Below are 14,963 nucleotides of genomic sequence, written 5' to 3' on the forward strand. Positions count from 1 at the left end.
AAAAAAAAAAAGTGATCGTGCCAGCCCCTCACTCACGCAGTTAAGCATTACTAACTGGACAACGCAGCCTGTTCATTGTCATAATAAAATACAGTCAGCCAAACATTGAAAACCATGCTAATTTAGTTCCCCTCAATCCACAACAAATACTTTAAATTTAACGGTAGAACAGAACTCAGAACAAAACAAGAACAAAAAAATATAAGAAGCTACTAACAAGCCAAAACTAATTATTTTGTAAAAAATGTTGTAGTTCGCATTCCAATATCCACGTAAAAAACTAAATGTGCTTGGCATAGTAATATCACTGCAATTTAATAATATGAATATGATTTAATGGGAAAGGGTGCTTTAACGTGAGCAACACCATGAACACGGACGCTGCCTATAGGCTAATTCTGCCATGTGACACCACATTTATTTGCGTTAAAGCCCCTTTTGCAAACAATTTTTTTTGCGACGTGAACTATCGATATAGAAATTATGCGTTAAAGTTAAACGTAAAAAGATAATTTCGATACATGAGAAATTTGATCGATAAATGGCATTTCCATCAGCTATATTGGTAAAAATTTTGAAGCGCTAAATATTTTTTCGTAAAAAATCCTTGGATGGAAACCTAGTGATACAAAAAAAAAGTTTATTAAGCACCAAATCAGCATATTGGAATGATTTCTGAAGAATCATGTGTCACTAAAGACTGGAGTAATGGCTGCTGAAAATCCAGCTTTGCCATCACAGGAATACATGTAATTTTAAAATATATTACAATAGAAAGTTTTTTTAAATTGTAAAAATATTTTAAAAATATTACTAAATGTTTTAAATGCAACCTTGGTGAGACTTTTCAAATACGGTAAAAAAAAATCTTATTGACTTCATGAATATATACATCTAAACACACACACACACACACACACACATATATTAGTGGTGTCAAATGATTAATCGCGATTAATCACATCCAAAATAAAAGTTTTTGTTTACATAATATATGTGTGCGTACTGTGTATATTTATTATGTATATATAAATACACACACATGCATGTATATATTTTGAAAATATTTATATGTATTTACATGCATATATGTATACTCATATAATTTATATTATTTATAAATATATTTAATATATAAACATAACATATTTTTCTTAAATATATACATATATATATATATATATATGCGTGTGTGTATTTATATATACATAAGAAATATACACAGTACACACACATATTATGTAAACAAAAACTTTTATTTTGAATGCGATTAATCGTTTGACAGCAATTACAGATAGATAGATAGATAGATAGATAGATAGATAGATAGATAGATAGGACATACTGATTATAATATACATAGACAAAATTAATGTGTGTACTGTCATTTTTTACACACATAATTTTACCTTGAATGAATGAGAGAAAGGATGCAAGGTCAGAGAGACAGCAAGCGATGGAGGGGGGAGGAGAGAGTGAGAGAAACAGAGGGCTGATGGTTGGAGGGGTGATGGTTGGAGTCAGGACTAATTACTTGCAGGCAAGATGCAGTGGGGAGGACGGGGTCACTAACTTTACCCTGACACCTGGACGCCTCAGTCATCAATGGCCTGCCGTCTAATCAGAAGTGAAGGGATTCAGGGCCCAGCGCTCTTTCGGAGATGATAGCTAATGACAAGGGTGTTGGATGCGCAGCCACACACGTCACACTATTGCAGTCTCATCACAAGTGTAACCCAGTGGAAGTATCCGCGTGTGAGAGATCCATCCGTATTATCACACATTAATAATAATACTAGTCTGCTGTTGTACTGCTTGAGGCAATTAGTTAATTGCTGCTTTATCAGAGCTCTATGCTGCCTGTCTTTGTGACGTCCTCCAAGCTTTGACAATGCCTTGTTTCCCCTAATGCCCTGTGACAGAGAGCATTGTACTATCTCCTATGGTTAGTGTCAGTGGAGTCACCACACAATGAGGAAGCCGCAGAGCAATTTTCCTCTCCCTGTTTGAATTAAGACCAGATCAAGTCTCTATAGGCTGTCAGCTAACACCTTTAGTGGTCATGTGTACTGTACATTCACTAAAACACAGCCCCTTTAGTCGTCTGCTCACTATGCGAGGCTTATTAGCATTGTTCGGCATGAACAAAAGAGGGCCTACTTTTTCAAGCGTATGTAAATCGAAACTGTCATGCTTTCGAAAGGTATCACATTCCTGGATGTTTACTACCTGTCACGGCCACTAACGAAATAAATAAAAAAGTGTGATAAATAAAAAAGTCATAGTTTCCCTATGGTGTGAAATAATACATTAGTATGCAAAGAACACGTCCCTCGGACTTTAAATAAGCGTAATGGTTTAAAGTCAGGTATGTTAATGCGAATAATCATTGCAATTTCTGCTAATTTTAACTGTCAGTGGCCACAACAGCCTGTGAAAACATGAGGTAACAATTTAGCTTTTGAATCACTCCTTTCTGAAGGAGGATCTCGTTGAAAGAAAAACAACCGGGGACGCTGGTTCTAAAACATGTCTTTTGAAAAGCACTAACTGGCTATTTTCGAAAATAATTTTGGACTTTCTGCTCGCAGAAACCGCAGAATAATTATGATAGCATTGGACGGAATTATTCAGAAATGACTCAATCTTGAGTGCCTGCCATCTGAAAAATGGTTTTGAGCATTTCTGGTAAAATCACTGCTCTTTGCAAAAATAATAACACACATACGCATAACTGACTTATTATGACATGAAAAAAAAAATGATTCGAGCATCGAGTATTGTCTCCATTTAATGATACAGCAATATAAACTCGGGGTCGGGCTATGGATCTCCTGAGACAATTTATGTCCATCAACAAAAAGCCTCTCTTGGTGAAGATCGTGTTTCACGAGGGATGGCCTATTTTCTGTGAAAAAGCATTCCTTTGCAATCATTGCGATGGCACTTCTTACTGTAGAAATTATTTTTGCACCAAAAACGTGGTAATTTTACAAACAATACTGATAATCTCACTGATCTGCTGTTGTTCTATCTTTTTGGGAATTTGTTTTTTATAAAACTTTCCTCAGGTACGATAGCAGTTGAGTGAAAAAACACAGCAGGCTTGTGTGCCTGCAGCCTGGCCCGTCTCCGTCTAATCACAGTGGAATGTGGCCGCCTCTGCGCCTCCTGCTTTGTGTAAGGAATCAAAGGGAAAATGGATGGCCTTGCATTAGTACATCACCCATGGCTAACAGAATGATGAGACCGATTTGGCTGTATGTCATATCTTTCACTTCACTGCTTTCCCATTTTAGTTTATGTAATGGCTACAAATTATGGCCACAAACCCTGGAAACACTGTCTAGGGATGCGATCTTGAAAAGTAACTGTTATAATTGCTTGTGTGCCCTCAAAGTAGAAAAAAACCGTTAAAATATCTTGTCATGGGGCTGAAATGCAGGCGGATGAGAATGCGGTCACAGGGAAAAACAAAGAGCAGCTTTGAGGATCGCATTCAGAGGGTAACCGAACAAAGCACGCAGTCCTCTTCATATACACGCTTGCGTGCGTCAGGCTAAAACAAAACGCGTCTTTCTTTCTCTCTTTTTTTACGCCAATCTATATCAGAAAGAGACAGAGAGCATGTCCATTAGTGCATGTTGTTGGCCTACAGCTGCCATGAAAATGGTTCTCACTGCATTGGTGGTAATTTGGCCCTGGTTGCAAACCTCCTGAAGCATTATCACTCAGAAGAAACAAAAGAGTGGGACATGCGGGGCTCTCTCAGCTCCCATCCGACAGCAGCATTTAAAGACGTGTTCATCTCCAAAGTCAGCTAGGCCTTTTGTTTAAGCCCCTGCCAGACAAAGGTCTCCTCTTCTTGCCTAGTTTTAATACACATGGAAGGAGGGGGGTCAGTGTGGCAGGGGAGACTCTCAGAAATAATTACCTCCATAAGATCCCATCTCCTCTCCGAGAGCCACGACAAAAATGGAGAAGCAACCCAAGGATGCAAAAAAGCCCTTTATGCATCAACAAGCCCATCAGGCATTTTACAGGCCAAGCTACAAGGCAGAGAAATAGGTCCCACTCCACACGCACGCAATTATAGTGCTTTCTTCTTTTGTCTTTCTTTAAGGGCTAAAATACATGCGAACACACACACATGCGCACACACACAAAGACATTGTTGCTGTTATTTAACCTTTTTATCACAAAAATGAATGTGTTAAATATAACGCAAATATAATGCAAAAGAGTCATACAATAGATAAAATATTAATACAAATAGCCTTACTTAAGCTATCGATTTAGCTTTATGAGAAAATTCTAAGCAGTAGTTATTCCAGAATGGAAATCAGCTATGTAAATATCATTTAGAAGCTAATAAACAAAACCCTGTCGCATTTTGCACGTTCTTACGTATCGCACATCTGTGTAAAATATGAGTTTGCAGGGGCCACATATACACCACACTGTGATTTACAAATGAGGGGCGCCACTTCAAAAACATGCTTAACCACACAACCCCACTGCCTTTCCAAATTCTCAGCTTCATGATGTTTACCTTGTGTAAATGATGAGCCTTCTGGGTCCCGAGCGCAGGGAATTACAGTCGCCCTGGGAGACTTGGCAGTCTGATTCTCAGGGAGGATGGGCTCATATAGTCTCTTTAGGAGGGTATTTTACTGTTAGTGCACTGCGAGAGATCTGCCATACTTGGTCTCGTTTGGCTAATTTAGCACGTTGGGCCCGTAGAGGTCGGATTCATTATTACGCACCGCAGCAATCGTGCCACTAAAACCAGAATATACGACTTGTCTCCCTGACGTACGCAACGCAAGTCTAAACTGTGTGCAAGACCATGTTTTAATGCTTTGCGTTTATCAACAAAAACAACGCTGGTGAATTTCTGCAGCGCAAACCCTTTTCGGCATTCTTTTGTAGTCTAATTAAACAATAAGCAGTCGGATATATGGCCCTCGTGCTACGGCATGGCTGTAGTTTGCTGAGTGTGGCTTTTGGCACTAATGCATTTCTCCTTTATTTAACCACCGTAAGCGCCACAAAATCTCCCCTTAATTACGTCTTAAAAATGGCATCAAAATTGTTTAACAAAATCCATTCACATGTACATGAAGTCAATGGCATTCTAACCTTTATTCCCAAATGGTTTTATAATTATTTGGCGAGTTTCCACGGAGCTGCTTTTAAAAGAAAGATACAGGTCAGCAGTTAAATAAATCTTTTTTTTTTCTTCTCTCCCTCTCTTCATGAAACTGACTAATGACCAGAAAATGCTAAACTAAGGAGTTATACCCACGAAAACCTACCGGCCCTCTTTAACATAGAGCTGTAATTCAGCGAGGGCTGAAATGTTGCTTACTCCAGGACCTTTTCTCTGGAGCAGAGACACAAATTATTACCATCACATACATGCAGGCACCCGGCCCGGTCCTGAGAATGCAGTGGGCACTGTGTCACGGGGAGGGCAGACACCCCCTGGCCCTGCCAATTTATCCTCCCCTCCCTCCTGCGCTGGCATTTGGATAACTTTTTATTTATTTATTTACCGCTTACACTTGCCAGTTGGAACAATTAACAAAAATAAGTTGCGATTTATCTGGTGCCAGCGATCCATTTCCTTAACCTCGCCAGTGTTCGGCCTGTTTGAAAGCACTTCAAACATTAGGATTACGGGGTTAAACTACCTGAATAATCTCTCTCCTACTAAGATCTGGAGCTGTAAAAAAAAAAAAAAAAAAACCTCTAACTCTCCCTACACGTTACACGCTTGCGCTTTAGGCTCGAACCTATTAAAGCTAGTTACTCTTTAACTGAAACAAGCGTAGTTGTGTATAATCAAAACATTAGCTGCTCTAGAGTCCGCCTAGAGCACCAAAAAACAACGACAAAGGGTTTATCTTTTCCGTAATGTACTCTGTCTGCAATCCGCCCACCTTGTCTGCTTGGTCTGACGTTCGTACAAGTGGAAAAAAAAACTACGGTCGTTAAACGGCAAGCATAAATTCTGAATGAGTCTGTTAGTTTATACACATTAGCGCTGTTCTGAAGGACTGGGGTAAATATAAAAGCCATGAGCTATAGCTGGAAACGCTAGGAGGGAAAGGTGAGACTTGGGAATAGCCTTTGAATTTGAATATGCTGTAAAGAAATAAACATGATATGGTGTTTACTAGCGGCGATCCAAAAATAAAGCAGTCCGTGGGATACAAATGTTTTTCTGGTACTTTAAGCACAAATAATGTTAACATCAATATATTCACATGCAAAGACAGAAAGTTAGAGAAGTGAGGCTGTGTGTGTGTGTGCAGGTTGTCTTTCTAAAAGCAAAATAATGATTTATCTAACTGGTCCTTTGGTGCACCCCGACTCTGAAGCACCTTTGATCCAGATATAATTAATGCCAAATGTAAAACACACTCGTTTATTTCCAATATGGGTAGATTTGGAGCTGAAGTTTCACATATGGTTCTCCATTTAATCCCATCTGGTTCTGGAGTTCATATATAAACAGGACACTTTGGGGAACAGAGATTAATTCAGCTTTGGAATGCCATTGAAAACGTGTTAGTTGTTTCCCTCGGCCAGGTCAGGCAAAGCAAAAACAAGTTAAGCGTTCATTTGGTCGTGCGGCATTAATGTGGGCATTATTATACATTGGACCCTGATTCACTCTTATGTTTTAAATTACAGGTCCCGCTCAAATAAAACTATTAATCTTTTTTTTTTTTTTTTGGTGTGTCTCTGAATGTTTTTCAGTCCTGTTACACTTATTAGCTTCTGGCAGCTCCAAAACTTTTAAATGAAAGCCAAATTGCTTTGGTCATGAGAAAGGAAATTAAAGCTCACTCCAGGGGGAAGAATTTCACTGTGAGATCCTCCTAAGGTAGAGTTTCATAACCTTCTGCATGCCTGCTAAAGATGTCACTGCGTACGGGGCCGAGTGTGGTACTGATATAAATAGACGGTCCGTAATGGGAACAACATGTTCATTTTAGGGAGATTAGGCAGCTGGCATGTTTTACATCTGGAGAAGAGGTGCTCCAGGTTTGGGTTTGAGGGAGGAGGTATGCGCTATGGGAGTGGGCAAAATGGTGCACTCACCAGATTCGTTCGGAGGGCAGTCCTTGACGAAGAAAATATCAGCGAGGTTGTCTTCGTCGGGAGGAAGGCCCTGCTGGTGCAGCTGCAGCTTGTGGAGGCCTTCGCTCTGCTGGTGCTTGACCGACCGGAGATGCTGCAGCAGGTTCAGCTTGGCTCGGCTGGAGTAGTCGCACAACGCGCAGTAGTAGTAGCAGGACTCCGAGTTACATGCACTCTCTTGTTTTTGCAAGTGCTGCAGGAGGGGAGGAGGTGCGAGCACAGATGGAAAGAGAGGGAGAGAGAGAGAGAGAGAGAGAGAGAAGGGGAAAAAGTCATTAGGGGCTATACGCTTCACATGAAATTACAGCCATCATTTGTTTCACAGGCTGAGACAGCACCTACATGAAACAGATACTTCCTTTCCCCCATAATAATCTCCCGACATGAAATGCATTCCTTCCAGCTTTGTCCCAAACATAAATACTGATAACAAAGAGAGATTGTCAAAGCCGAGTGCTTTAGAGGGGCTGCCCGATGAGGAAAGACAGACGAGGGAGAGCGAGCGAGGTGCAGAGGGAAAGACGAGCCAACACGTCTCCACCTGGCATCGCGTAATCCGGGACATACGAGTAATTTACCGCGACAAAAAGTCCAGCTTAACTTTAAGTCTGGACTGTGCAACTTTAGAAAGGGATAAGGGGATGAAAGAAGATGGGATCTGGTGGGGGTAATTTACTATCTGTGCAGCGATAAAGATAAGAAAACAAATCTACCAGGCCCTGGCCATAAAACTACCAAAGGTCTGCGGCTTCATTCGGTAGGAGAGAGGCACCTCGGCTTCCATCCTGCTCATAAAGGCCTTTCGGAGGGCTTTGAAACAGTTTAAACACACACACACGCAAGTTCAGGTTTATGTAGTCTAAATATTCACATGCTGCTTTGTGTGTGTATAGGGAGGCGTTTGAAGGCCTGTGGTGCATTAGCGGACGAGAGTGGAAGCTAAACCCCCGCGTGGCCTCTCTCTCTCTTCTCCACTGACACAAAGACCCCTGTTACTCATGCCCCACTGTATGTGTGTGTGAGAATCGCACAGTGGTTTTACTGCCACCATGTCGTTAATGTTTTGAAGGCAGATTCTAACATTTTAAAAACTTTTAAAATTTAAATGACAAAAATTTGCTAAATTCTATTAATCCATAATTTTTTTTTTTTAAATTAACTTTTTTAAATAAGCTTTAATATGCACACACACAAAAGTGTTAAGATTAAGTGTAAAGATTAAGAGGAAATCCTGGCTACTTTCTCATGCTAATTCCGCCACTATTTACAGCTATTAAACTGCACCTAAACGCTTTATTTCTCTTGGCGTTCTGGCTTCCAGTGGGTCAACTGGTACGAATAAGGTGAACTGCCTCCTTCCCCCTCTGCTTCTAACAAAACCCAAACTGGATTGGTCTTTTTAGGGACAAGCACGCACGCACACACACTGAGCTGGTGGGGCTTCCTAAGCTTGTTAATTCTGACAAGAGACTCCAAGCGGAGGCTAGACACAGAAGGAGAGAGAAAGTATTTAAAACAGTGCTTTGTAGGCGAAATCCGAACTGTCCAGCTTTGCGTATTGTTCTATTCAGCTCTAATGTGTTTCAAACAGCAGGGCTTCTGCATTCAGCCCTGCCTGACAATTATGCACTTTAATTTGGGCTAAAGTTTTGCATTAAAATTGTGCAGCAGTGCACCATGCAAGGCCATAGTAGGCCTGCCCTCCACCTAACACACATACAAAGCCCCCAGTCCTGCAAACAGTCCCTCCTCCCTCCCCATTCCCCAGGCAAGCCAAGCATATCAAGTGTGCCTACAGTACTCCCAGACTAATGAACAATGCGTAAAAACAAAAGGCCGAGTGAGGCCTCCATTATCTGATCTTCCGCTAAAACACAAAACCGGCCCTCTACGAGCCTGAAGGAAGTACCGGCGTGCCTGCAGGTGTGAGCCGGCTAAAAGAAAACCCTTTTGACAAAACGGATTCTTGGACTATCAGGGATTAGAGTCATGGCACCAGTTGTAGCACACATCTTTTCTTTCATAAACTCGGCAGAATTTTCTCACGAGTCTGCAAGGCTGTGCTCCGTAAGGGGCTCTCTGTGGCCATTGAAACGTCTTAAGCTTTAATGAAGTTGAAGTTGTCAGAGGAAAGCCTTTTTGGCACAGATTCAGGGTCATTAATTACAGCTATCTTTGTTTCTTTCCAAAGGGAAGCCCTTCGAAGACATGCAGGGCTACTTGTATGAACTGCCTCCCTGTAAACAGACTCGAACCCGGCTTAACTGGCACATAAACCTCTCGAAGGGTCCTGCGACTTTAGGACATGTACCGGTTTAGGCCTCTTCTGTGTGGAAATTAAGAGGAGAATGTGCTCAACCTTTCCCAAAAAACAAAATGAAATCAATCTAATTCCTCATTTAGAACCAGATGTCTATGGAACCTCTGCATCATAAATTAATCTTAGGTAGTCATACGGTTAGTGAAACAAAAGACACGATGTTTCATTTAGACAAGATGGTTTCTGGGAAAAACAGCAATATAATTTGTTTTCTCTGCATGATGACTAAACCTCATTAGGATGAATAACTATCGCTAATAAACAAGCATTTGCTCAAGGGCTATTGGCTAGCTATTGTCGCATTCATATCCTCATATTGCATTTATGTGCATCTTATCCTGAGTTGTAGCCCCTTTTAGCAGCTTCTATTACTAATATTTTCATACTAATATGAAATAGATTTGTGTTGCATGTGAACGAGGCTGATCGCACATCTTAAATTATTCTGAAATCACAATCGCAGCCGAGTATCCATTTTTATGGTCCTAATAAAATACAATGCAAACAGACATGCCTAACGTTTAAAGGCCGTAAGAGTGCGTAACTCTAGAAAATATTAATTTATTCCCTATCAGCATTCCTGCTTTGTTTGCTTTAGACCTATATTGAAATAAGAGTATTTTTCTTCCTTCTTTTATAGACCCCTGTGGCACCGGTGCAAGCTGTTCAGAGACTTGAGCCTGGGGTTTCTGATTTATGAGGTTTAAGCTTACCATTTTTAGTACTGCCAGACTCACAAAGCCGTTATATACTACCTGCAAAGTTCAAAATGTTTGTGGCATCCCGTAGCAGATTCTGCCCACCGAAAAGTCAGGATGCTGCTAGCAAAGAAAAGAAGGACTATTTATTTCTAAAATAAATAAATAAAAAGAATAAGACTTTGGTTTCTCTCACCTCGACTTGGTTTAGCAGAAAGCTGTAGGATAAATTGCACGGTGGTTCTGTCAAGCGCTAAGAAAATCTCTGAAACTGCTCCAAGTGCTGTTGTTGTGGGTGGCGAAGAGGCTATCTATGACAATATAGCGGCGCGCTCTCGCCTTTGATGGGTAATTGTTCTAGATTAGCATTTGGCAAACAACCAAGAGTCGAAAACCCCACGGGGTCCAATCATTTTAGCTAACTTATCGTTCCGGGGTGCCCCTCGGCATGCCAAAGAGCACATCCAGCCGAACAGGATCCCTGGCACTGGGGTCTGAGGAGGATCACCCACCTCTTACTCTCTCTGGGCTCTCAGGACCTAATCAAGCATGAGCTGGGCGACTCTAAAGCAAAGACGCCATCATACCGTGCTGCCAAAACAATGCAAATCAAAGCACCAGGGACTCCCCATCACCTGTCAAACTAGGCCCCAATTCCCAGGGAGCGTGTTTTTTCCCTAACCTGACGAGACTTATTTATTTATGCTGACTTCAATGATTACAAAACACTTCTCGTTGCCTTCCCCTCTGCCCGTCTGCTGTTGGCAGTGGGAGACTGGTTTCATTTGTACTGCCTGCAGTGACAAAACAGACTCATTAGTGGCATTCAGAATATGGATAAGGGTTGTTTGAGACTGGATGTTTATTCGCTCCGTTCTACTTGGATGACAAGACTCCTTCAGACAAGAAAAGAAAAAAAAAGAAAAAGAAATGAAGGGTTAAAAAAATTTTGTTCCTAAACTAAAACAAATTAGTGCATTAAAACGTTTTTATTTTTAGGTCATTAGTGAAGGAAAAAATCCAACAAAAAGAAAATATGCTTAAAATAATAATGGTTTTTGAGCATTTTTTAATAAATCCATCAGCGCATTTTTTTTTTTCAATTCTTGTTTGTATGCTTTCGAAGAGGAACTGGTTTCCGGACCCCGAGCGAAAAAAAAAGAAAATAAACAAAGGCTTGTTTTGTTCCTCAAAGCATTTTAAACACATTCCAGCCTTACTTGGAGACTGGCCAGGTATACGATTCCATCAATGCTGACACCGTCCAAACACATGTTACCAGTAACCGCTATTCAGCCCGGAGACATAAATGTAATGTTATATCATGGGTACCGCAGGAGTTGGCAACCTGAGCGAAATTCTTCTGCGAGAGGTATGCCCCCTACATTCCATTCAGAGATTGCGCACAAGGCCACCGTCTTTTCCGCTACAGGCACAAAACAAGAGCGAAAAACCATCTCTTTTCTACTTTCCCTCTCCCCTACTTCAACAAATCCCAAGGAATGCATCAAAGAGCCCCAAATTACCTCCCCTATTTATTTTTTTCCTCCGAATCCGTCTGGTTCATCATATGTAATTATGGCTTAGGACATTCCGCCAGCGCATGGCTGTATGGTTAGCTGCTTAGGTCATATAATAATAATAATCATCCTTGCAAATGGATGCCAAGTTAAATAAGTGAATTAGCACAATGTGTCTTTCAGCAGCACACTCTCGTCTGAGGTGGCTTGTGGAGACGCAGTAAAGAGAGCGGGACACACCCCGGGGTCCCTCCAAAATGACTAAACCCACAACTGCTGTAGCATCCGTCCACAGCCTTTCATTTACTGTAATCGCGCTCGGACCGGACAGGGCGAAATACGCCCCATTTTCCCAAGGACACTGGTTCTGTGAAGCTACAATGTACTGTGACTACTGCAGTTCGCAATCAGGCCTTCAATAAGTCAATGCAGTCTGTGCCATTACTTTGGAACAGTTCATGTAAATGTTGGCCAGCCAAGCGTGGTCCAAACAGAAATCCACCAAAAACACATAAATCTGCGAATTGACAGCCGGTTTGCGGAAAGTCTTAAAAGAACTTCTGTGTGTTTCTTTGGAAATATTGTTTTTCTTCTCATGTACATTTACATTCGTATTAATCATGTCAAAGTCTGACTGTGTGTGTTTTACCAGCATTTTAATATGTGGATTGATCCGCGACGCAATATTTCATTGATCGCTGTAAGTGCCAATTCCTGTCGGCTCACTATTAAAGCAAACAGCGCGCAGGGCTTTGGGAACCAATCATGCCACGGCTTCATACGTTTCTTGCTGAACGGTAAACAGATGAAGAAGGACGCATGAAGAGAAATATTTCCATGTGGTGCTGATGTTGTTGATCTGGCATATATCATTAGGCCTACAATAATGTTCCTTTGACAGAAGGAAATGAACGAAAAACTTTAAGACACTACAGGGTTCATGCAACAGTATTCCTAAATCACATGCTCTTCCCACTGGTTCACTGGACTTTCAAACTCTGTCGAGGGTCAAACGGAGGTCCTGATGCAGAAGAACAATGTGGGTTAACTGGCACCTTGAATACACAAAAACGAAAGTCATAATGCTCATATTTCAAAGATTTTCAACATAGTGAGCTGCCTCTGTAGATAGGACTACACATTTATAATGTTCAAGAATGCTGTCTAGGTAGGTTTCTGAAACAAATCCAGAGACTCTGGTGATGACATCCTGTTGTTGCTGATTGGTAGCCAGATAAATGAACCTCTTGTCTATATAATAGAATCACTGGACTTAAACATGAAGCAGGAGCAATGGAAAATTCCATTTGCATATCACCTCTCACCTCTGTAGTTGATATGGAAGATTAAGAACTAGTCCTTAATCTTCACTCCTCTAATCCTTCCCACTGCTAAGACAGGCACGAGTGTTCGTCTGCTCCTCAAATTGCCTTAAAAGAAAGCAAACTCCCTATGAAAATGGAGGTGTATTTATATTATGGTGATTTAAAATCTGTCGCCTGGACACTTCTCTCCCATTAAATCCACTGACCTTACCATTACCCTTAAAAGCTTTGCCTGTCTCCATCAGAAGGTGAAAAAGACCAGAGGCTCCACCATCATCTCCATGCCACACTATCACGTAAAAAAAAAAGTGCTTTTCTACAATTGGGCATAATAGTAAGCCTAAAATCGGCTTCTCAATTAGCTGAGTCAAAACTAGTGGTTCAACGGATCACAGATCTCACGGTTCGGATCACATTACGGTTTTTGACCCACGAATCGGATCATTTTTCGGATCAGCAAGAATAAACTTATACTCTATTATGGTTAAATGTTGCAATTAATCCGCGGATCACATGCGTGCCGAACCGTGGGGCTTGGTCCGTACGGATCACAGATCAACTACGATCCGTTTAACCACTAGTCAAAACCTGGTCCAAGTCGCATAACTTTATTTTGAGTAAGACTTTTGTGACATGTCTCACTAGAGACTGACTAAATACTAGGGCTGTGTGTATCCCCAGTAAAGTCACGATACGATACGTATCACGATACAGAGGCCACGATACGATACGTATCACGATACGGGACTGCACTGAATTTCACCTCAGAAGAATTTAGTAAAACAGCTGTTTATTAAACACTGCATACCATAGGGCCGTTGCTAACTATTGGCAGAACAGGCAGTTGACCTCTGCATTATGAAGGGCCTCCAGAACTGTACCACAGTACAATATAGGTAACTGCATATGTTTCATGTTTACATTGTGCACTCCCCACCAGGTACAATATTCTGATTGTTTGCATCTTGTTTTTAAGCCCATAAATAATAATGTACTCGTTCTAATAAATTTATATTGTAATGTACTCATTCTAATATATAAAAAAAATAATTTACATTGCTGGTAGGTTATCATTGCACAAATTAACACACTCTCTACGATTAAAAAAAAAAAATTAGAAGAGTTCTAAACTAACACGCTGTCTTCACTGTATCTAACGCACACACGCTCAAGGCTGAAGGTGACGTAATTTTGGTCTAGAATCGAAGTACTACATGTCTGCCATCTAGTGGTAGGGAATACAAATTAGATATTACACCATATTAGGAACTACAGTCTATTTGATTAAGTATGACGTCTTGTCGCAATTTCGCGACTTTGGCGCTTAGAGGGTTAACATTGCTGGTAGGCTATAATTTCACAAATCAACACATTCTCTACGTTTAAAAAAAAAAAATTAGAAGAGTTCTAAACTAATGCGCTGTCTTCACTGTACCTCACGCACACACGTTTAGTCAGATCACTCTGCGCGCGCGCACAGACATTCTTTTTTGCGTTTAGACAAACTTTTTAGCGCTGGCCCGCAATCATTGTTTCTACAGGAATTAAAGCCTCAGCTTCACTGTTAATAGAGAAACGTGGCAAAACGGTGGTAATTCATAGATACATAGCCTCTCTCTCTCTCTCTCTCTGTCTCTCTCATAAATGAACACTTGATGAATTACACTTTTCTGAGAATAGAATATTGAAGAGGAGATCGTTAAACTGCAAGCTAACTGGTGTTTTCAGAAAGCAAGCGCGTTTATCCACAGTGGAGAGAGAACGCGTGCAAATGGTTGCCAGGTTGACAAAAACAAATAAAGACATTTAGCAGATATTTCCGTATTGCGCAAGTGTGAAGCTCTGTTTTGGGGATTACGTCTCTATATATCAGGCAACCCAGTTGTGTTCCTCTGCGGCCAGATTAAACCTTGTTGTAGCCTATATATGCTCTATTCATTCTTTTTTT

General features: G+C 40.9%; 1 protein-coding gene across 4 annotated transcripts in view; it reads right to left on the reverse strand.

Moving 5' to 3' along the window:
• LOC107705239 (zinc finger homeobox protein 4-like) overlaps nt 1–14,963 on the reverse strand; it is an 81,231-nt gene that overhangs the window by 35,415 nt on the left and 30,853 nt on the right. For all 4 annotated transcript variants that reach the window (XM_016508442.1, XM_016508444.1, XM_016508441.1 and 1 more), the window contains exon 4: nt 7,114–7,345. In XM_016508442.1, coding sequence (XP_016363928.1) covers nt 7,114–7,345 — 232 coding nt within the window. The remainder of the gene's footprint in view (nt 1–7,113; nt 7,346–14,963) is intronic.

The sequence above is a fragment of the Sinocyclocheilus rhinocerous genome, unplaced genomic scaffold, assembly GCF_001515625.1.
Source record: "Sinocyclocheilus rhinocerous isolate Xijiao unplaced genomic scaffold, SAMN03320098_v1.1 scaffold594, whole genome shotgun sequence".
In the NCBI taxonomy this organism is placed as follows: Eukaryota; Metazoa; Chordata; class Actinopteri; order Cypriniformes; family Cyprinidae; genus Sinocyclocheilus; species Sinocyclocheilus rhinocerous.